A 22,938-nucleotide genomic window follows, 5' to 3' on the forward strand; every position below is an offset into this window, starting at 1 on the left:
TTCCTCTAAATAATGCTCCGCCTACTGCTGTATTATGGAGTACGGATTTGATTTTACCCCAATTGAAAACCTAGAGATTCCTATTTTCTACACCAATTGTATTTATAAGTAGTATAGTTAGGGATTTTACTTGCTTCTTTTTCGATTTCGATAGAAAAATAATGAATCTACAGAAGGAGAGGAAGGTTTCCAAGGATAGAGGAGTGGTGACTTACGAGGAGTGCCGGAAAAATCATGCGGCTAGCATCGGGAAGTACGCGGTGGATGGGTGCTGCGAGTTCATGCCGGCGGGAGAAGAGGGGAGCAGCGCCGCCTTGAGGTGCGCCGCGTGCAGCTGTCATCGGAATTTCCACAAGAAGGTGGTGCGCCAAATCGAAGGCTTTTGCCACTACTGCTTCTCCAAACCCTCCACTCCCAAGTAGTTTCAATTTCCCTCAAGTACCAAATAATCACGATTGCACAAATTCAATCGAGGAGAATTTTGTTTCTTTTTTGTTTCCTTTGATCGGTGAATTGTATGTTTTTGGGATGAATGTTGCATTTTTGGGGGAGCTGCGAATTAGAGGAATGCATTTCTGATTAATAATTATTTACATATCTGCATGGCAGGAAATCATGTACAACTGGGGCGGAAATCATGTTGTTCCATACTTTATTTAATCTTTTTTTTTTTTGGCATTAGTTATACTTACATGTAAAAATACAAAATTATAATTTTTTTAAAAAAAAATCAAAATGATATGAAATTCACAATTTACACATGACCTTCTTTCATTAAAGTTTATATTAACATCAGCCAAAAAAATATAAATAAAATTTTAATTTATCCATCATTTAACATTCTTATATAATAATTTTTTACTTATATGCCGACCGTTTGACATGAAGAACAAAGTGATTGAAACAATACTACTAAGCAAGAAAATTTAGTTATAGCTCCCTTTTAATTAACATTAAACGTGGGATTTTTTATATCAACTAATAACATAATCATCACTTTTCCCTTTGGAGATACCGAAGTAAATATCGATTAATCAAGTCGACTTCGCCAAGTTCTTTTGCTTTTGAATTGGTAAAGGAAAAAAAAATGAAGGACATAGTTGAAAGCACCATTCATGGCCTGCTTATCTTGTGCTCGAAAGCTGTCATTTGTCGTGACTGTTGGGTTGTTAATGCAGTCTAAAACAAATCAATTTCATATGCATCGGAGTATGATTCCATTCCTTCACCCATAAGTTACCAAACCAAGCCACCTCATTTTTGCCTCGAATATTCATCAAAGAAAAGAGAAAGAATTGTTCTGATTTTGCTTGTGATAAGTTAAAAGATTATGTTTTTAGGGCTTCTGAATTTAATGTTTGATTATGAGCGTTTGAGGTACCACGAGTTGGATTGCGAAGGCTTAATTATGACTTATGAAATTAGGTAACATCTCTTGGAAGAAAATTTTCATTTCATTTTACAACAAAGTATACAAATTTACAGAGAATGCTAAAGCTCCCTTGAACAAAGTATTCTAATTTACAACAACATATCTTAACATTAGATAGTTGCAAACGTCCTTCAACTCGTCTCACGGAATGATAAATTCTTCTCGTGTTAAGACATCTTCAACTTCAATTTAATGTCAGCCTGAAAAAAACAAAAGGAAAAGAATGAGAAACATGCAACCAGTCTATACTCGTCAATTAAAGGTTGAGGGACTATGAGTCTATCATTGATTTGCCATGTGTGCTTATTTAAATAACCTCGTCCTCCTAAGAGTTGTGTGGGACATCTAAGGTTTATGTAAGAAATTTAAACACTCTACTAAACACACCGACTAAGATAATGTACTTTAACACCATTTAGAACCAAATGGCAACCTACATATCGATCCATTTCTCTCTCTCCCTCTTCTTCTATCTTAAAAAGTATTCTATGTTCCTATGCGTTCCCTCTCTATCAACTTCTCCCATGTCTGAAAATCCAAAAAGTTGAAAAACCATTGTGTTCTTTTTTTGTGCACTTCAAAACTAAAAGTCTACTATAATTTCTATAAAAGCCACGTTCTCACTATTTTAATTTGAAAAGAACAAGTATATAAATTTTTTAAGCCACCAAGAATACGATGGATGCAAAATAGTTAAGAATGCCTGAATTGGAGAACAATTCTCCACCTTTTCGCAGATTTATTCCCAATTTATTCATTGAGTTGGGTTTTGTTTCAAGGTTTGCTTTTTAGAACTTTTCAATGTCATATATCTAAAATTTTGTACAAATTTTGCAGACCACCATATTTTGTCATGTTATTCACATCCGACTTTTGCAAGTGTATCATAGTAAAATTTGTCGGGAAATCATTATTATACAAAACACAACTTAGTTTATTTGTGAACTTCATTAATAAAACATCAAATGCCAAAATATTGACGGTTGTCTACATGCCAATTTGATTCATTTATTCCTAAATACATGTGCATTTGAATTGATAAATATCATAATTAATACACACCTTTTTAAAAGTGCTCTCAACAACTTAAAAAACATTTAAATCAATCATCAAAACACGTGGAATTCATCAATTTATAGGGAAAAAGGTCCGGTGAAGTGCTTTTTTAAAAATTATAAAAGCTATTTTGTTGAAAATTATAAAAACCATTTTGTTATCAAAACAAAAATGAATTGGGCTTTTTTAGGATTTCTAAAGCATTTATCTAAAAACATTCATCATAAGCTACTAAAAACTATCTAGATAAAAAAAAAGATGTGTACCACAAGCTGATTTGAGAAGAAAATAGTTGAAAAGAATATTAATTCATAAGCAACTCGATGCATGTGCAAGTGAAAAACTTGTTGAACTAGAAGAGAAAGAAAAAAGTGAAATACTTGTGGTAAGTACATGTTTTAGAAATGAAAGCATTTGATAAGAAAAACAAATTTGTTAATAAGTTTCTGAAAACAAAATCATAGTATTTACCAGGTCTAAGATTATCTATTTGCCAAATCTGTGTGTTCCTAGAAAATCATTCCTCAAATTTGTGGATTATATAATATTGAACAAAGAGTTATCAAATCCCATTAAAAGAAAATAAAAGTGGCATGTAGACGATCGTCCTATATTTTGGCATAATGTTCCATTATCAAAGTTCACAAATAAATAGTTTATGATTGTATAATAAAGAGTTTCTCACAAATTTTTCTACGATACACCTGCAAAAGTGAAGATGTTAAGAACATGACAACATGATTTTCTGCACATCCATACAAAATGATAAATAAACAACATCAAAAAATTCTAAAGCAAGCCCACGAAGAGAACCCCACAAAATGAATAAACCAAAAGTAAATCTTCAAAATGAATGAAGTTTTGTTCTTCATATTGGCATTCAACACTACACATGCATCCTTCGGATTCTTAGCAACATAAAAAATCCATATTCCTGTTTCTTCCAAATTACAATAGTGATAACAAGAACATTTCACAGAAATCACGGCAGGGCTTTAGGTTTTGAAGTTTACAAATTGTAAACACAATGGATTCAACATTTTTTTATTTTCAAATGTGGGAGAAGAATCAACAGAGTAGAATGGAAAGGAACATAGATCACTTTTCAGATAGAAAAACAAATCAAGAGGAAACTATTGATACGGCGGTTGCCATTAGGCTTTAAATGTTGTCAAAATGCATTATAATAGCAGCCAATGTGTGTTTTAGTTGAGTGCTTAAATTTTCTACTTAACCCTTTTGAATTCCACACAATTCATAAGAATCTGAGATTACTTTAGTTCGCACAAAATTGACAAACCAAAATCAGGCTCAAGCCCTCAATCTTCCAACAAACGAGTATAGATCACCTACACTAATCAAATAATTTGATACCATAAGTGCTTGTTATCTATATATCAAAATAAAATGGTTGTTATACATACAACTGAAAAATAATTTCTCAAGTAAATTGATACCATTTTATAATTGTATGCTATATGTGTTATGGGCAAACAAAATCAGATATTGCCTCCATATCCTAAAATATGGATTAAGACAGAATTGTAAAAGAAACTAGGATATGAGAAAAGAACATAGATAATCATTGGGTGCGACTTAAACCTTAGCTCATAGAATACTCCAATTAAAGGGCATAACCAATTAGCAATGATACTTCATAAACAATAAACTTTGTAGATCCAGGGGCATAAGAGACATAGCAAAAATAGATTATAACCAAGAAAGTTTTTTAGATGCAGACATAAGCAACAGCGAAAATACTTCATATTCAAGAAACATTTCCCAAATGCACTTAAGAAAGAATACTGCTGATCGATTCGCAAGCTTCTAATGATTTAAAAAAGTTATTATACTCGAGCTAAAATAGAAGTAAAAGAGAGTGGCTGGATGGCACTTACATTACAGTGAAAGCACAATATATGTATATATATATATATATATATTAAGATAGGAGAGAGTCGAATCTACTTGGTAATATGGATAATAATAGGAAAATAAAAGGTTACTTATGGCTCCAAAAATGGACCCGGAGTCACTGATCAAAGTCAAGATATCACAACATGAGTTTCCATTAGCTTCAAACAGTAGTCTCACTCTAGATTATGTTAGACCACCAACATGGTATAACCAATAACATCAGTATATTTGCTTGTAACAAGTGATTTATAGACAACAAAGCCAAATTAATTAGAACTAAAGTCCATATGAACCAAGGACAACCAGATCAAATAATTTGAGAAAATACCACTAAGCTCTAACAGAAAAAGAAAATCACTGTACCATTATAATCAGAGGTAAATATAGAACTATTAAGAACTTAATTGACACACAAAGGTAGATATGCAACTATTATACATAAAACAATCATATTTTGCTGAAACTTAACTTTCTTTCCTATCCCAATCCAGGGGGACCGGAAATTCAAGCCAACCCATACCATCAATTTCAATAAAGAGCAAGAGTCGAGTATTATGAATTCAGGTGAATATGCTAAGCATTAAGAATAAGAGAAAAATATAATTAAGATAAGAATATTAGTAACCTTGGTATACAATGAAACAGTCATCATCTTCATGCAGAACTCCAAAGATAAGAGGTGCTGAAAACTATAAAAATGACAAAAACTATTGAAGTTACGCAAACAAATTAACAATGAAATGACGTCCAGAAATTATATCTCATACCAAATGTGATGAACTATGTAAACCATAACCAGTAAGCAGAGCATCGCAATAGAGAAAGAAGAAAATCAGTACCTAACTTGTTCTCTGTTTTTGAATATAGTGACAAAAACATGTTCTGTGAAGTGTGCTTTTGTTTTCCAGTTTCTTTTAGTAGTTTAGCAATTTGTTAGTTAAGTTAGTTGGGGTTTGCCTTTAAATATTTTTCGTCTCTTCTTCTTTTTAGTTGTAACAGTTTTGAATTCGCTGCAATGCATCTTTCTTTTCCTTGCTTTACTTTCAATTTCTTGATTTGTAACAAAACGCCTCGTAAACATGCAACATTTCTATCTACATCAAGAAAAATTCAAAAATCTTGGAAGGAAAATTAGGAACACAAACCTCCAGAATGCTAGAAGATAGTCTCCAACAGTCTTGTCGACAAACGCACTACCTTAGTGGATTTTCCAAGATTCAAGGTGTCCTCAAGAAACAAGATAAAAAAAAGGAAAAAGAACAAGAAAGGGAAAAAGAATCGGTTAACTCCTCAAGAAAACATGAGAAAAAGAACAATACAAGAAAGAACAAAAAGAACCGGGTAACTCATCATACCAAGAAACCATGCGACAAAAAAAGTTCATAAATTCAGTAATCAAATTGTACTGCTCCAAGATTCACTTGTTCCCTATACTATATCAAGAATCAAACCCTAATTCAAGAAAATTGAAAACAAGAAATTGGGTAGAAATACAATACCTCTTTAAACTCCAAGAAGTGAGGAGTATAAGAAATGCAAAGCCTAATAATTGTGGAATCTTCATGCACAACATCAAGAAAAGAAGTGCTGAAATCAACAAGGGCTTTGCATGCAATCAACAGATCATTTTTTAGAAACTCCCTTCGACACACTTGAGAATTTCACCGCCCTTGATTTTCTTCTATTCCTTGAAAATCTCGGCCCTTGAGTGGGGTTGATTTCCGATTGAATTCTTCTTCCATGGACATTGGACATTGACGGAGACTATGTGGAGAGGGAAAGAAGCAAGGGAAGAACAAATAGAGAGAGAAGAAGAGACTCTGGTTGTTAATCCCTCGCAGTACGCGCTCCTTTTTATATGTACTACAAAAAAGTGCTACTACAAAGGCGCGACTTCTGCAAAAGCATCCTTTTTCTTGTTTTTGAAAATGCAACTCCAATCCTCCAAACTCCCCTTGCCGAATTCGCGGGATAAATATAAGTTACCAATTATGTCATATTGAATTTTCTTCATAATTTTTTTTAATATTATAAGTAATCAAAACTTAATAATATTAATCGGCGTTGCTTAATGATATTTACGTAGTTTCTAAATATGTTAATTTAATTGTTTATCTCTCTCTTTAACTTCCCATTTTTCATTTTTCTCAACTTTCACATCTCTTTTCTCAACCCTCATTTTTCTTACTTTTTAATATTTAATTAATTTAATTACTATATTTTTAAAATAATAATATATATTTAAAAAAAAATTAAATTAATTGTGCGCACAAATGTGAGTGTGCCATATATACTCGTTGGTTCGAAAAGCTGATAATTCGTTGTTGCATTGATGGAGGACGTTGATAGTACTGAATTGTCTTTTTTAATACAATGTGTTGATTTATATATTTTATTTTTATTTATAATATATTTCAAAATATAAAAAGTTATTAAATATATGCACTTCGAGATCACGTGTTACTACGACTAATCTTTTATAACGTAATTAATTGTTAGTTGAGTTAGCAATACTTCTTATCAATTTACTAGGGCACCGTTTGTTTTGAAAATCGTATTAAATGAATGATAGGATTGTTATTTACTAAATAAATAATAAAAAAGTCCTATATAATTAGTAAAGTGTTTACTTATAAGCATTATTGATATAGGATATATTTTTTCAAGTGTTTACTTTGATGTATCAATCTGTTTACAAAATTTAATAGATAACAAAATAATAATAATATTATTTTATTATTATAATTATTATGTCAAATTTCAGGGGTACAATAATTATTTATATTTGACGCAATCTTGGAGCTAATTTTATACCAAATGGTATTGGTTATTTATGTGTGAAAGTAATTAATATAAAGTTTTGTTTTTATAATGAGTACCGTACAACAAAATAAATACTGTATTAATTTATATTAAATTTTTTATATAGATTTATACATCAAAATAAACGAGTATAGAGATTTTGAGTTAAAAACTCTGCCCAATTCGGTGTAACAAAAAATAAATAACATAAAATTCTTGTAATAAAAAAGAAAAGAAAAGAGAAAATAGAACACAAAACCAAATATGAGAAGGGAAAGATCATCTTGAATAGAAACAAGTAGAGAACTCCTTCTCTTCGAACCCAAAGGTAATGGCGTCGATCGGAGACGAACAGCATACCCCCGACCTCATAACTCTCATATGCAGCGAGTTTACTGATTCGGACCCTGATGAAGAACCAGACGAGTTCCCCGAGATTGTACTTTCAACGGCCGACATCAGTAGCTGGGACCTGCCTTCGGTTTTTGCTCACAAACTCCTCAAAATCGAAGTCAATCCCAACAGGCAATGAAATTAGCTCAACTCTCAAATCCTACAATGTACGCTAGTTAATACAATGAAAGAAACAAGTAGACAAAATCTTGCTCTATGTGTAAGCTTCCATGTCTTTGTCTATATTCAAGAGATTCTGATTTAATGTTTGAATCACAGGCTTATTGAAGAATCTTCATATTTTCGTGGACTCCTAAGTGGAAGCTTCAGGCAAATGATTTGTTTCCGTGATTCTGAGTTAACATTTCTGATGATGCTGCTTTATCACGGGCCATATCAGTTACTGATGGTGTTTATCTTTATTGCTTTTAGTGAAAATGGGCTTACTTCTGTGTCAATACATTGGAACGTGGAGTCTTTTGCCAGTGTTCTGAGGTTCATATTGGGTTGCCCTGTAGAAATTACCTCTGATAATTTTATTCCCCTGAATGAGGTAATGTGTTTTTTTCTTTTATAGTTGTTGAATAAGGATTATCTTGAGGCCCTTAACTTGTGGAAGTTTCGTCCTAAGTGTTTCCTGGGCTAGGAATTCAGCACTGGTTTAGGGGAAAAGCAAAATTTCAGAAACTGTAAATTAATTTGAGTGTCTAATCAAGCCCTGGTAAGAAACATTATAAACAAGACATTTACCTAATGCATGAAATGCTATTTTTTCTTTTTTCGCCTCTTGGGTTTGAGGTTATTCTTATTCACAACTGATGCATAAAATGATTTTGGTAAAAGACTTCTTACATAATGTTGAGGATTTTGAGTTGAATGGTGCACTGGATTGATTTGGTTGCATGACTACAATTAAGCTGAGTGCTACCTGATAGGGCATTTTGATCAGCAAATTGAAAGTTTGGTGTGATGGTATCTGGAAAATAGTCCTTCGTTGTATCGTCATCTTTCTCTGTTTCTTCAAGCTTGTCAAGGAGTATCTACCTGTTGTTTTGGTCTTCTTTCGCTTTAGCACCTGATTAATTGACTCTGCACCCCCAAATTATTAATAAGTAGGTTTCATTTCAGTCCATTAAGGACCGTTCTATTGGGAGGTTTACGATCAGAATTTCTGAAATTGCTTTAATATGTTCTCAGGCAGCTTTATTCTTTGGGGTGGAGACACTTCTCTTGAAATGCCATGTTTGGTTGGAAGAAGTGACGTCTCAATCACAACTATTATGTCTAGATAGCTTGATTGATCTCTGGAAGTATGGTCTCGAGCGTGGTAAGGTTTTCCATTTGATAGAAGACCATGATGAAGATGTATATATATGACATATTGAGCTTTACTTCCTTCTTTAACATCGATATTACAAACCTCGGTCTTATAGATGGAAGTGGAATATGTTGCAGCAAATGATACTATCCTACAGCTGTGTACAAGTTATCTGGCTAGGAACTTTGTAAGTGCTTTAGCTTTGACACTGCTACTCTTGTCCGCTTTTTTGGTGCATTATTGCTCTTGTACCTGAAGGATTTTTGTTTATATTTCGAGTTTATGCTCATAGCCATGGTTTTAACATAATTGCAGTTATGGCTTCTCACTCATGACTATTAGAATGTGCAGTAGCAAAGTTTCATTTCTTTTATCATCATCAGACTGCATCAGTTGATGTAGAAACAATTATCTTGTTCTTTCGGTTTCTCATAGTTTTATGTCACTGATTTTGATCCCTTTCTCATTTAAACTTGATATTTCATGCTTTATATTTTCAGATGTGGGCATTGTCATTCAACTCATACACTGATTTCCCAGACAAACTATTGTCGTCCTGTATCGAGCATCCCGACTTGACTGTAGACAGGTTAAATGGTTCAACCCTTTGCAATGTATTTATGAATTTGTCTGATACCATTCTTTTGCTCTCACAGTGAGAAGCATCTTGCTGATGCAGTTCTAGTTTGGCTCACTGCAAATACCACAAAATCAGAGGGCTGGAGTTGCAATGATTTATGTCACAAGGTATGAGTGAGATATCTATTATATAGAAGCCATAGCACAAATTAACCAAATGCAGTGCTATCACTCTGACTTTGGTAGACCTTGATAATGAGTGTCTTGCTATTTCCGGTAGAAGGCCATCCTTTAAGAAAACTCCTGAAAGATTTTTCTGCTAGTTTATGTGTCCTGCTCCTATCTGCGGTATGCTTCCAGAGTTTCTCAGGAACAGCTCATGATCTTCATCAGATGGATTGTTGTAAAAAGGAATTTTGATGACGATTAGACTAGTGAACGTTATTAACCATCATACAAAATAGAACAATGCCTAATTCTTGTTTAAAAATGTATTCTCATAAATTTGTCCTGAAAGATCTTTGACTTTTAATAATTTGCAATTTGATTTAACTTTGCCTGCATAATTAGTTCATCATTGGTAGTTCGAATGCAGTAATACATGAAAAAATTTCCATTTCTGCATGCATATAACTTAGCCGCTTAAGATTTCATCAAAACATCTTTACTAGGTGTGTCATCCTAGTTTTTCACTTTGCTAGATTTTGGACATCTTTCAAGTACTGGATGGTATAAAGCTACAGTAACTTTCCATGTAACGTGGTCAGAATTTTCTATCCATGTTGATGATTGATTCTTATGGTTCTAGACTGATAGTAACATAACCTGTTGTTGTATTGGGGATGACTTTTGAGAGGATGCATTAGATTTGAGGGAAATAAGCTGTAATTCTAAATTGTAATATGTTTCGGATTTGGTGAAAACAACTAGAAGAGAGTTTGAGGAATATGACTTGAGATACAGAATTGTAGCGTTTTTAGAAGCAACTAGGAGACATCAATTGTTTAGATTACTTGTTGATTGAATGGAAACCTGGTGTAGAGGGGGAAGCACTTTCAGAAGTTTGTAGGGGAAGATGACCTTCACTCTCTTCCGTTGACAAAATTGAAATTGTCAATTTTATTATTACCAACTTGTTCATTTTTGTTTTGAACAGATACGAACAGGCCTTCTCCCCCTGTGGTTTGCTGCTGGTAGGATTTCTTGCATATATTACTAGCTCTATTAACTAGCAAAAGAGATGCTGATGCCTCAGTATATTAACTATCTATAAATTTGTCATCATTTTATGTTTTAGGAAAAAGGAGGTGCCATTTCTTTACTAAGTTTGCTGATAAAGCTACTGGTGCTATCGTGAGTCTAGCAGGACATAATTGTATGAGTTTGACAGACATCTTTACAGAAGGTTGCTCGAGCCACCTTAGGATTCGGTTAACCAAATATACACAGGTTTTTCCTCTAACACCTTTATCCTCATTTCAAGCATACTCAGTATTTCTTGGAACTTCTTTTTGGCTGAATTATTAATATTATTTATTGAACAAACTACTGTATCCTTCTCAAGGATTTGGTTTTAATTTGATTTTTTGACATTTACTTTTTATTGATATCAAGCTGTACTGTATACTTCTCATGTTAAGAATCTATGTTGGTTGGGGTGGGGGAACAATGTGCTTATGTACTACGGGTTTTCAAGATTAATGAAATGAATGTCTCATAGAGTTTAGAAATAGGCATTCAAAACGACAGGTTTTTAATCCTCGAAGATTGATTTTCAACATTCTTATCAATAAATAAATCAAAAGAAAGAGAGAGTTCCCTCACTGTTGTTGTACAGGGCTACATGCTGGTCATTTCAGTTCACAACCTCTTTGGAAGTGCTCGATTCGGGTTTCTCTTTATATATATGAGTTCCTTTCTTTAGATATGATCTTGCATAGACAGTCAATTTGGTGTCTTCTAAATTGCATGTGTTGTGCATAGCCTGGGGCATTTAGTAAATACAAAAAATTTTTCTATATGTACAGAAAGTGGATGTTTCTGGTTGCCCACAGATTACAGCAGGACTATGTCTTCTTTCTGTGCTTCCATCATGCGATGCAGATCGGATATTGAGCAAGATCATTAAGAAGTCTTCTGCTAACCATGCAAATAGTCTCAGGGATGGTTTCAGGCTCTCACTTGCCCTGGGTCAGGTGTTGACTTTTGAAGCGGTGCAGGAGTTGGATATTTCAAATTGTCCATCTCTTTTCCTGGAGTCAGCAATTAATTGTTTCTGCAAGTCATTCCCATCATTACGAACATTACGGGCAGCTTATTTTTCAAACTTCAAGACAAGACAGTTGGGCCAATGGGTGCAAAAATTCCCTCTACTAACAAACATCGACCTGACTTTGGATATTACCCCTGTTATACCTGCAAAAATATCTATTATAGCATCCTCATCCGTTCCATCACTGGAACCATCAACAGCGTCATCTGACATATATAATTGCCAGTCAGCTACTTCATTATCTTATACATCAAGGCCCTTGCCATCAAATGTCATAAAACTCACTTTGGAAGGTCGAATCGACATCAGTGGTAAGATTCTCTCTGCTGCCCTCCCCTCCCACCCCATAACAAGGAATCGATAAAAAGAATAAAAACATAAATGAATTATTGTTAAATAAGGAAAGTACTCAGAAATTCTCATGCAAAGGCAGTCTGCCTATGGAGGTTTAGGTGCTAGGATTTGTTACCAGGGCCAAGGGCTTAGGGAGAGTGATTACTGAATGTTTATGGACTCTAAAGTAAAATGTGGGTAATTAGCATTTTTCATCATTCCATTACATGAAGTTTAATTGAGATGGGGTCTTAGCCACGAGATCATTGTACTCTTCTCATGTATCTATGCCCACATACTGCTTTATTTGTTATTTCATGCTCCATCAAGGTTTTAAACATTTACGTAGATAGCATGGGCTTCAATTCTTCAGATGAAAGTAAGGTTGAAGCCTACTTGAATATAGGTAAAGGTTGCCTGGGTTACCGTCCTTGCATTACCAAGACGGTGAATACTCACGTGGCTTGGATAGAAAATTGACTTCTCTCCCAATCACCTTCTTCTGGAATGAAAGTTCTGCACTGTTCCGTTATCTTGCGACCTCATTTCTTTCGCACTGTCTTGATATTATGGCTTTCGTTATCTTGTGATGTTCTGGGGCATAGAGAAATTTTACTTCGTAAGCCTGTCAAAGTTAAAGTTAGTTTTTCAATGTGTTTTTCAGATTCTGATCTCCTTATGATTTCAGAGGTCTGCCATTCTTTGAGTTACATTAACTTGAAAGGCTGTACATCAGTTACGGACCATGGTATAGCAGTAATGATTCTAAGATGCAAAATTCTGCAATCAGTTTTGGCATGTGATACTTCTTTTCAGAACAATTCAATTCTGGCACTTTCATCGGGTGTTTCCAGTGTAACGCAGCAACATGAGAGGCACTCTCAGTTGATTGCTCACAAACTTCTAACTCTGCACATTGGTGGCTGCCGTGGTACGTATTGTTTAAATTTCCTTTCCACTATCTTAATTTTCACTACTTTTTAGCTGAGAAAACATGTAACTCTGTTCCCAGGGGTGACGGGAAAGCTTTTGTGTGAGCTTATATCTGGGGCAGATAATTTAAGGAGTCTGTGTCTCAGAGAAATTCAACTTGTTGATGATGCTCTTTATAGGTTTTCAGGGGCATCCTTGGAGATGCTTGATGTTTCAGATACCGAGGTACGGACGCTGCCTTAAAGGAACCTGAAGCCTTTCTATTAGAAGATAATTCTTGTTTTACGTCATCGTATATTACTGAAAAGGATATATGTTAAAGACAAAATGTGGTAAAGGAAATAGCATTGGGCTTCATTTCCTTGATCAGCTTCAACATGTGAAAACATGCCCTTTTTTTGGGTTAAATAATTATTCTAGGAATGAGTTATCTTGAGTTGCTGTCTACTTTGCTGGTTCCAGAACTAAGTTTGAGTTAAACACAGTTACATGCACATGCCTAACTAATCCAATAACGTTGTTCTTGACATTTCAGGTCTCGATTCCTGCTTTAGCTCATGTTATTTGTAGAAATCCTGATCTAAAGTCTCTAAAGATAAGAGGCTGTAGGCGTCTGTTACGACAGGAAAGTGAAACTAATGAAAGAAAGTTGTGTATTCCATCATTCACCCCGCAAGATTTGTACTCTGAACTAGGCAAGTCCTGCAAATTGGAGGAGTTTGAAGTTGGATGGGGGTTCTCATATTTCTCTCTTGCCGCCCTTAAACCAGCAATTATAACATTAAGGAGCTTAGTTGTTGGTTTAGGTGGATCCTTAGGTCACGATGGCTTGAAGCTGTTACCCACCATCTGTCCAATGCTCGAGACATTGATTCTTTATTTTCAGGTAACGTAGGTGAGCTATGATATTCATTTTGTTAATTACATTATCCAACAGTAAATTTTCTCCTACTGATGGTCAAAACTGAGTATTAATTAGCAGTGCGGATATACTTTTTTTTTTTTTTTTCTTTTTCCTTACTTTTAGTATCTGTTCTCGCGCGGCATATGCATTTTTACAAATAGAACTATCGAAGGAATGGGTATGATATTCTGTGGTAGCCAGTTGGAATCAGATTTCATTCTCTCCTATCATTCTTCTTTATCCTTTTGTCTTAGAGCAGGAAGTTATTGGTGTCTAGTAGAATTGTTCTTTTATTATAAACTATAAACTGCCTGCAGCCAATTAGTGCCATTGTATGATATATTTATTTCTGTTCACAGGTGATATCTGATTCTGCCATAACCGAAATACTAAGAACCTTGCCACACTTGCAATTCCTGGCTCTTTGCTATTGCTTTGGTGACATATCCTCGTTAAGTTTTAACTTCAATATGCCAAATTTGAGGAACTTGAAACTTGAAAGAGTAACGCCATGGATGACTAATGAAGAACTGGCTACTCTGGCTGAGAACTGCACCAATCTGGTTAAGCTTTCACTGATAGGATGCACATTGCTCGATTCTGGTGGGTGTCTGTGTCTGAAGTATTCAGAATAACTTTGTTCTAACTAAATATTTCTGATTGTTAAACTTTATCTTCGAGTTTTTCCAATCTGCTGCATCTGATTGCCATTGTCCTTTCTTTATGTGCTGCTTTATATGTGAGATGTGGCTCAAGAGCCAAAAGTGATATTTAATACCACTGCAAATGATAATGAAAGCTCCTCTCGTTCTGTATCATTTATAGAAGCACAAGCTATAATTTCAAGTGGTTGGCCAGGGTTGACATCCCTCCATCTTGAGGTTTGCTGCTACCCTTCTCTCTAATTTCTTTTGTTATTCTGAATAGGTAAATCTTTATTTTGGCCTCATGTTTGTAAAAAAATGAAGTAAGAAGAAAACAAGAACAAAGGAAATGAGAGAAGAGAAGTGGGTATTGCTCCATTAAGGACTCAAGCAAGAAGCAAACATTGATCCCTTCCTGCCTAAATTTATTCAGCAATTAATTATTAGAATGCCCTTAATAGATACGTTGATGATGATCTTTCTTGATATAGAAAGCAGATGATGGTTGAGTTTGTCTTGATAGCTAACAAATGTACCCACCTAACTTAGTTACCAATAATACAGGTGACACAGTATTAGTTGGCCTAAAGACATGGAACAAAGACAAAGGCCTAAGCATCTATGCCCAAAATTTAAATTCGATACACCAAAAATCATCAATAGATACTTGAAATATAAATAGTATTCTGAGACGTCAAATTTGCACACAGCTTATTCTCTTTATAACCTGTACTGATTTATGAAGGAGCATATTGAATTTCATCAATCCTAGCAATATGCTCCAGGAAATTGTAAATCCAACATGTCTATTAACAGAACATGGTTTAATTGTAGGAGTACATTGTAGGATGCTTTTATTGAAAAGACAATAGCAAGGATCATATCTAGACAATAACTCATTCCCGGAATTCTTGCCAAGTTAATCTTGGTCTTTATGAGAAATATGGTAAGTTGTATCCAAAAGGGTTTTAAGTGAGGTATGACATTTGAAAGAGGTCATGCTAAGAGACAATACAAAAGAATTCATAGTTCAAAAAGCAATATTCCATCTTAGGTTGCTGAGAATGCAATGGTATATATCCCTCTATATACGCGGCTCCATCTTTGCTTGTTATTTTCTTTTGCATGGCATTGATCTGCATCTATAATTTCACATTCTCAGCACATTGCCATTTGCTTTACAGGAATGTGGAGAGATAACTGCGAATGGTGTAAGATCTCTTTTGGACTGTCATGCGCTTGAAGATCTTATACTACGTCACACCGTGAGTGCTCAACTTGACTTTCTCTGCAATAAGCTACTTCTCTTATGTAAATTATTAGCTAGCGATCTATGTTCAGTTAATACCTACATGAACTATCCACAAGGTGGATGTTATATGAATATCTGATGTTATCTGGCCTCATTTTTGTGTTTGTACTACTTGACCAAGTAAAGCTTCTGTCTTCATGATGGTTCCATTTGCTTCAACATCACCTGTACGGTGGCAGACAGCTTACAAGTTCTCTGTAGTAAAAACCTTAGTGGTACCTAATGCCACCATATTTAGGTTATGCACTCATCTTTCCGAGTCCAAAACATATTGAATTGTTGAATTTCTTGAACACTTTTTTTTGGTCACTTAGGAGTTGATATCAGGAGGCCTTAAAACTTAAAAAGTGTACAAGTTCATTCCCTGATTCAAGAATAATGCTTCCCTCTGTTGAAACTGCAGGGCTGTGGAATTCCAAGAAACTTCATCATTTATGCTGCTTCGAAGGTAAACTATTCTATATTTGGCAATATGGGCTTAAGAAATATCGAACAGACTAACATGTTCCGTCCGTTATGTTTATGATGAATGCAGCTGCCAATGCTTCGTAAAATCTCACTTGATGTATGTGATGCAAGCGAAAGTGATTTCGACATTCCAAGTGTAAGTAGTATTTTGCACCAGTACTTACCTTAATTATCAAGAAACTGCATGTAATAAGGGTTCCCCTTCAGTTTTCTGACAGATACTTCCTCAGTACTGTTAAGATTGCAAGATGCAAGCTTCAAAAGAACACCTTAGACCTGCACAACTCGGCCGCTTGCAGAAGCCCGGTGCATAAGGAGACACTAGTACTGGTGTGGAACAGTGAAAAGCTTGTGAGAACATTGGTAAAGGAAAGATTATAGGGCTTACATGTTGAACTAAGGATCTCTGTCCTGGAAGGCCAACCGTAGCCAAGATCTGTCTACCATTTGGACAACTTTGATGATGCATCTATACCCAGTATTCATTTATTTTCTATCTTATATTTTTTTCAGTATCTTTTATCTAGGAAAAAGAAAAAAGATAATTCATATTTTGCTGTTTTCAAGAATATGTAGCATCTGTAATGGAATTTGGTTTTGCCTCTTTTATTTGACTTTAATATGGAAAATTTTCTACTTTCTAATAGATATAATATTTTACTATATATTTTTTTTTTCTAAAACTAAGTAATTTAGAGTTAAGTGAAATTTTGACTTGCATGATTGATTTGACATCTTAGTTAATTGAAATTGAGTACAGTTAAACAAAAAATTCATTATTCATGTATTAAAATTTTCATGGTCGTTCTAAAAAAGATGTATGTTTATGCATGCATGTGTTGCATACCCCTAATATACATATACGTATCAGTAACTATTTGGGAAAAAATGAAATGAGTAGAATTGTACTTATACCCAATCACAAATTATTCAAAATAAAAGCAAACTATGCTAATCAAAGAAATTAAAGAAAACATTATTCAAGTTAAAAATTAATCCAAAGTATGGCATAAGCGAGAAAGCGTGTCAAGGATAACACACGCTCCTCTTCTGAATCGATTCTTCTAGACTCGCATCAGCCTAAATTGAGTTCAAAACCTCAGAACGCGATTTTCTTCTCCTTCCCCAATTCATTTCCTCTGACGCGGCTCCCAAATCTCTCCTTCTCTCTGTTGTAACTCGAAGTTTCAGTTGCTTTGTGGCCTGGCCGCTGGAGGTCCCTAATTTGCTCTGGTGATCCCGTCTGCGCCCTGCAATTTGTTGGAATCACTCATTTTTTAGGTATATTTGTACGTGATTAACTGAATGCTTACAAGTTTGGCGTTTGTATTTCTTTACTGATCAATTCGCGTTTCGTTATTTGAGATAAAACATATTTGTGGTTGGCGTAGGAACTGAAGTTGGATGCTTTACCAAATTCTTTTCTAGGGTTTTTATCACCGTATGCTTTGTTACTCAAAGGGATAAATCTGATTATGCCCCTAGATTGTCGTACTGTTCTCTTTTTTCTTTTTTTTCCTTGAGTTGGAGAGAAGATCATTGTAGAAATTGAAGCTGACAAGGTACAAAAACCCATTCAAAGATTAATATGTAACTAGTTAAAACTGGCGAGAATACTTGCCCCAGTTAATGTCCCACTAAATGCAGCACGCCACTCATTAACATATTCTGTCAGATAGTCGAAATCCGTCTGCAGCTTTGAAATGGTATAATCATCGCTTTACAGTTTCAGAACCATGTAGATTATCTCCTCATGGTTTGCAAAAATATTATTACGTAGTGACAGTTCTGGGATTTTAATGCAGTGGCTTAATATGAATCTTTATATTCCAAGTCTTGCATCTCCATATCACTGGAAGTAATCCTATCCCAGCTATCTTTGTTTCAGTTTTTTCAAGATTAGCTTCTGAAGTTACAAACTTTTGACTCGTGCGATTAATCATTATGACGCTACAGACTAAGTGTGACCTCATCTGGATGTCTGACTCGGTGCTATATGTCTTAAAGAATTAGATACTGGAAGTATCCTGCTTCTCTTCATGAAAGCGCACCTCATACTTACCAACATGAAGATATAGGAACATTATCGAGTTTCTTGATAACATTGTAAAATCCTAAACCTTACAATTGAGTGAGATAGACTGAACGGGTTTATAGATTATAATTTTTGTGATCAACTGTGCAATCATAGTTCTGACATTGTTATGCATTTTCCCAGCATATCTTATCATACTGTATTTCAATCTATAATAGAAAATCATGCCCAAGGTGAAGACTAACCGGGTAAAGTACCCAGAGGGATGGGAGTTGATTGAACCTACTCTACGGGAACTACAAGCAAAGATGAGAGAAGGTTCCTTTTTTCCATTTTTGGTTTAATTTTGTTGTCAATTGTGTTTGTATTTATCCTGAAGGAGACAAAAAGAATAAACACTGAGTTTTCATTATTTATTTTTTCTGGCAGCTGAGAATGATCCTCATGATGGAAAAAGGAAGTGTGAGGCCTTGTGGCCTATTTTCAAAATAGCCCATCAGAAGAGTCGATACATCTTTGACCTTTATCATAGGAGGAAGGAGATCTCAAAAGAATTATATGAGTTCTGCATGGATCAGGGATATGCAGATCGTAATTTAATCGCAAAGTGGAAAAAGGTTGGTACATAATGTTAAATAGATTTAATCATGATTGTAGAAACTGTAGATCATTTTATTGTTGTGTCTCTTGGTGGTTGTTTAATTTTATCAGTGCTAAGGATTCTCTGTCTATTTTGACGTTAACAAGTCCGATTGTGATCTGTGCATTATGAAATACCACGTTTCTCATGATTGGTGTCTTTGCAGCCTGGTTATGAAAGGCTGTGTTGCTTGAGGTGCATGCAGCCTCGGGACCATAACTTTCAAACTACTTGTGTTTGCCGAGTGCCCAAGCATTTGCGAGAGGAGAAAGTTATAGAATGTGTGCATTGCGGTTGCAGGGGTTGTGCAAGTGGAGATTAAGGAGTGCATTTCAACCAGCAAGTTGAAGCTGAATGTATCTGTATCATGCATTTTAACTGATGATGTCAAAGAGGCTTCACATCTTCTGGACAAAGGAGCTTTGAATGCTATTTGTTGACTCTGTTGTGCAAGCTCATGAACTCAAAGTCATGCCTGCTTTTTCCATATCTCTTTACAACTTACTGTATCCGTATGGCAATATAACGAACATGGCTGTTCTTGTATCTAATTCATGACGGGATTGCAGAATTTTTACATGCACTTTCCTTAATGACATAGTCAGGGGGCAAAGATTTTAAAGGTACTCAGTTTTGTGGGTATCAACATAACTGATCTTTTGCCTACATTTGTAAACAGTTCTCACTCTTCAATCTCAATTTTGTTTAAGCGATCGACAAATAAGTATTCGTTTGATTTATTATTATTAACATTTGACGTTTATTTATCATGGAATTACTGAACTATCAAACAACAAATAGGGAGGGCATATGAAGTTGTTGAGTGATAGTGGTGGCTAAAAAATGTTCGGAATTGTCCAAGAGTCGGGTAGTGGATTTTCAAAAATATTGTTAAATATTATAAAAGTTTTAAATTTATATAAAACTTTCTTAAAACTTATCTCAACTTTCGAAATATTAAGCAAAAGTATATATCTTTATAGAGTTTGAACTTTTTAGTGTTTTCATTCTTCTAAATCTCATTTTTGGTTCAACAATATATATCACATAAATAAGTTTGTAAATAGAATTATTAAAATAATAAAAGCAGTAAGAATCATAGAATTGTTTTTTGTTCCTCCATTAAATTCTAAACTTATTATATTTTTCAGTTTTCTTTAATGCAAATAAAATAAATTTAATGTTGCCTCACTCCATATATATATATGTATTACATTTATCTTTTTATAGTTACAAAAATATACATATTGATATTAAATGAATAATAAATTAAAAAGTTATGTAATTTTTTTGCTAATGTCGATATTTTTTTTTTCAAACCCTAATAAAAGGGATCAGATGGAAATGAAAAAATTCGGAAAGGTGTAAGTGTAATTTAAATTTTTTTTTTTGAAAAAAGTATAATTTCATATTTTGTTTAAAGGGTGCAAGTGTAATTGACACTTGTTGTAGTGTGCATAAATTTTGCGTAGCCACAGATAACATCCTTTTTAGATACATTGCAAGAAAGCATCATTGAAAATTATAGCTATTCATGAATCATTCGTACACTAAACTTCATGCAAATTTGTACAGCACACTTCTCTGCCTTTCTCAACATTGAAGGAAGAAAACCACCCAGATTTCAAGGCAAAAGAAAAGGGTATCACATAATTCACAAGCTTGAGAAAATTACAGAAAAAAGGGAATGAAAACACAAGACACAAGATGGCCATGGAGTACTTAGGAGTTAACATAACTAGCTTCTGAGGTAAGACCTCTTGGCAATCGTTGCAGCACGCTCGTCGGTGATGAATTGGGTATTGATGACCTCAACGCCTCGGCTAGGGGTCCGCCCATAGGAGCTGTTGGATTAGTTCTCCACGATGTACTCCAATTCAGCTGAGGTTTTACCCTTTCACCAGTCAAAACTTGAGCACTAGCCTCGTCTCTGTTGCCCGTCCCAAGCTTTAATGAGAAGTCAGACGACGGGTTTCCAGGCATCGAGATGGACAAGTTGGTGGCTGAAGCCACAGAATTGGCAGCATTTTCCGTCTCATCAAGTGGTTTAGGCCAATCATCAAGGAAACGTCGAAGCATTTGGCCACTGTACTGCACATTATGCTGGGCTTCAAATGGAGCCTTTGTCTCAGTAATGGAATCCGAAGGCCTACAAACATCACTTATAAAGTTAGAATATGTTGAAAAAAAAAAGGTTGTTAGAGCATTAACAATAACGGGGGGGTTAAGATAAGGGACAGAGAGAACAAGTGGTTGGGGATAACTCTGATCACAATCAAAAGCCCTTTTGCAAAAACTCAGAAAATATCAAGACAGGGTCCTACCATGAAGACAATGGTGGGTCTGTACCCCATCTCCGTTCAGACAGAAAGAATCCAAAGTGAATGCATTTTGAGGACCACACAATCTAACAACAATGGAAAAGCTGTTGGAGAATATCAAACCGGTTGTTGGCTTAGATCATTGTATATCAAGATTTAGTGACTTTCTACCTTTTAGGGAACAAGAATCCCCCTATAATGGTAGTTATCTTTAAGCCCCACAAAACAAAGAGATTTATACAACTCCTAAACCAATTTCACATATAAAATCACTTGGTTTTAGAACTGAATTGAACTAACGTTGGCGACGAGGAATTCGAAGTTCTGAGTTACCATTTTCACATGATAATTTTGAGGCCTAATAAAGAAACCCTTGTCACATTACTTTGATTTTCTTACAATGCCAAGAATGTAATATACCTTCGGTTGAGGTGAAGAAGAGCCGTGGACTGCGAAGGGACCGAAAGTGTGAAATGCGGGCGGTCACCAGCGCCGGTGGAGATGCCCTGTCCAGTAATGGAATGATTACTTTTGAGGGTGGTTTCACCACCCGCGTCGCCGCCGTAGGCGGAGGTGGTGGATGTGGGGGCTTCCACAGGCTTTCTTGAACGGTTTCGGCCTCGGTGCATGTGGCGTTCACAGTACTTCTGACCGGCCACCACATCCCTCGAGCACCGCCACTTCTTCCCATCCGTCCTCCTGCATCTGCCCGGCTCTGGATCCATGGCTGCTCTGCTCCAATACCCTGATTGCAGCACTGATCCACCATACGCATTCACAAATATATGTAAGCAAAAGGCATGCTATAACAGATGAAATTACTCGTTGCTTTTGAAGTTAAAATTAGTTCAAAAAGATCTCAAGAATGCCAAATTTCAAGAAACCGTTCCAGGAAATTTACGGATACTGCAAATACACACCTCATTTACAAATTGAAATTTCAAAGCATACAGGAAAGAAATCGAGTTCATGAAGCAAATTCAAGAAAGATGAGATGGGGTTAACTTACAAGCTGGCTGGTAGGGATAACACCGGTGAAGAGAGTGGGAGAGATAATACTGAGAAGAAGAAGTGTTGATGAGGCTTTTCTTGACAAGATGGAGGAGTTCAGGTGGAACAGCTGCTCCGGCTATCATATGCCTGAAGATCAGGGCCTGAAGTTCAAGCTCCTGCCATTGCGACAAGCTGAAGTAGCTCCCCATCCCTGAAACCATGTCCAAATTCAAAGCATACCCCACAAAGAGAAAAGAAATGATAAAAACAGGTAAGCAATCAGTGATTCTTGGAAGCTAAAAATCCAGAAAACTTTTCAGAGCAGTATCAAGAGAGAGAGAGAGAGAGATACTGGGAAATTTGGCAGCAGGATCAGGAGAGTATGCTGACAGGTTGGTGTTGGAGTCAGGTACAAACAAGGGGAGTGCAGGTGGGTGGTGTTGAATTCTTGGTAGCTTTGCTGAAGGTGTTTGATGCTCTTCTTCTTCTGACTCATCTCTCCATTGCTTCAGATTGAATTCCATTGCATAGGGGGAAAAAGCAGAAAAGAGTCTCTGAGAGAGAGAGAGAAGGAAAAAGAAAGAGT

At 35.3% G+C, this 22,938-nt stretch overlaps 3 protein-coding genes and 1 long non-coding RNA gene across 9 annotated transcripts; 2 read left to right on the forward strand and 2 right to left on the reverse strand.

Annotated features, from left to right (window-relative positions):
* On the reverse strand, positions 1,436–6,244 carry LOC105161776. The gene is made up of 2 exons (XR_847799.2): positions 5,551–6,244; positions 1,436–1,632 (listed from the first exon to the last, which is right to left on the reverse strand). It is a non-coding gene; the product is annotated as an uncharacterized LOC105161776 (long non-coding RNA).
* On the forward strand, positions 7,453–16,967 carry LOC105161778 (BTB/POZ domain-containing protein FBL11). 5 transcript variants are annotated; one of them, XM_020694042.1, is made up of 19 exons: positions 7,453–7,732; positions 7,880–7,930; positions 8,033–8,153; positions 8,798–8,927; positions 9,056–9,105; positions 9,419–9,507; positions 9,575–9,665; positions 10,654–10,690; positions 10,795–10,946; positions 11,525–12,080; positions 12,767–13,033; positions 13,115–13,260; positions 13,571–13,921; positions 14,299–14,542; positions 14,765–14,820; positions 15,768–15,848; positions 16,299–16,343; positions 16,431–16,499; positions 16,571–16,967. In XM_020694042.1, the coding sequence occupies exons 1-19, from the start codon at positions 7,539–7,541 to the stop codon at positions 16,742–16,744; spliced, it is 2,904 nt and encodes a 967-aa protein (XP_020549701.1). In that variant the 5' UTR covers positions 7,453–7,538; the 3' UTR covers positions 16,745–16,967. The 5 variants fall into 5 exon arrangements, 4 of the variants coding, with proteins under 4 accessions (XP_020549701.1, XP_020549702.1, XP_011077890.1 ...); XM_020694043.1 differs by having other exon boundaries at positions 12,791–13,033; XM_011079588.2 differs by having other exon boundaries at positions 7,590–7,767.
* Positions 17,423–19,759, forward strand: LOC105161779 (protein BUD31 homolog 2). 2 transcript variants are annotated; one of them, XM_020693624.1, is made up of 4 exons: positions 17,423–17,644; positions 18,582–18,716; positions 18,828–19,015; positions 19,205–19,759. In XM_020693624.1, exons 2-4 carry the CDS (start codon positions 18,623–18,625, stop codon positions 19,358–19,360), a joined length of 438 nt encoding a protein of 145 aa, XP_020549283.1. In that variant the 5' UTR covers positions 17,423–17,644; positions 18,582–18,622; the 3' UTR covers positions 19,361–19,759. The 2 variants fall into 2 exon arrangements, with proteins under 2 accessions (XP_020549283.1, XP_011077892.1); XM_011079590.2 differs by having other exon boundaries at positions 17,428–17,644; positions 18,617–18,716.
* On the reverse strand, positions 20,568–22,938 carry LOC105161780 (growth-regulating factor 3). The gene is made up of 4 exons (XM_011079591.2): positions 22,705–22,938; positions 22,369–22,563; positions 21,780–22,116; positions 20,568–21,187 (listed from the first exon to the last, which is right to left on the reverse strand). The coding sequence occupies exons 1-4, from the start codon at positions 22,874–22,876 to the stop codon at positions 20,761–20,763; spliced, it is 1,131 nt and encodes a 376-aa protein (XP_011077893.1). The 5' UTR covers positions 22,877–22,938; the 3' UTR covers positions 20,568–20,760.

This window comes from Sesamum indicum, linkage group LG5 (assembly GCF_000512975.1).
Source record: "Sesamum indicum cultivar Zhongzhi No. 13 linkage group LG5, S_indicum_v1.0, whole genome shotgun sequence".
Classification (NCBI taxonomy): Eukaryota; Viridiplantae; Streptophyta; class Magnoliopsida; order Lamiales; family Pedaliaceae; genus Sesamum; species Sesamum indicum.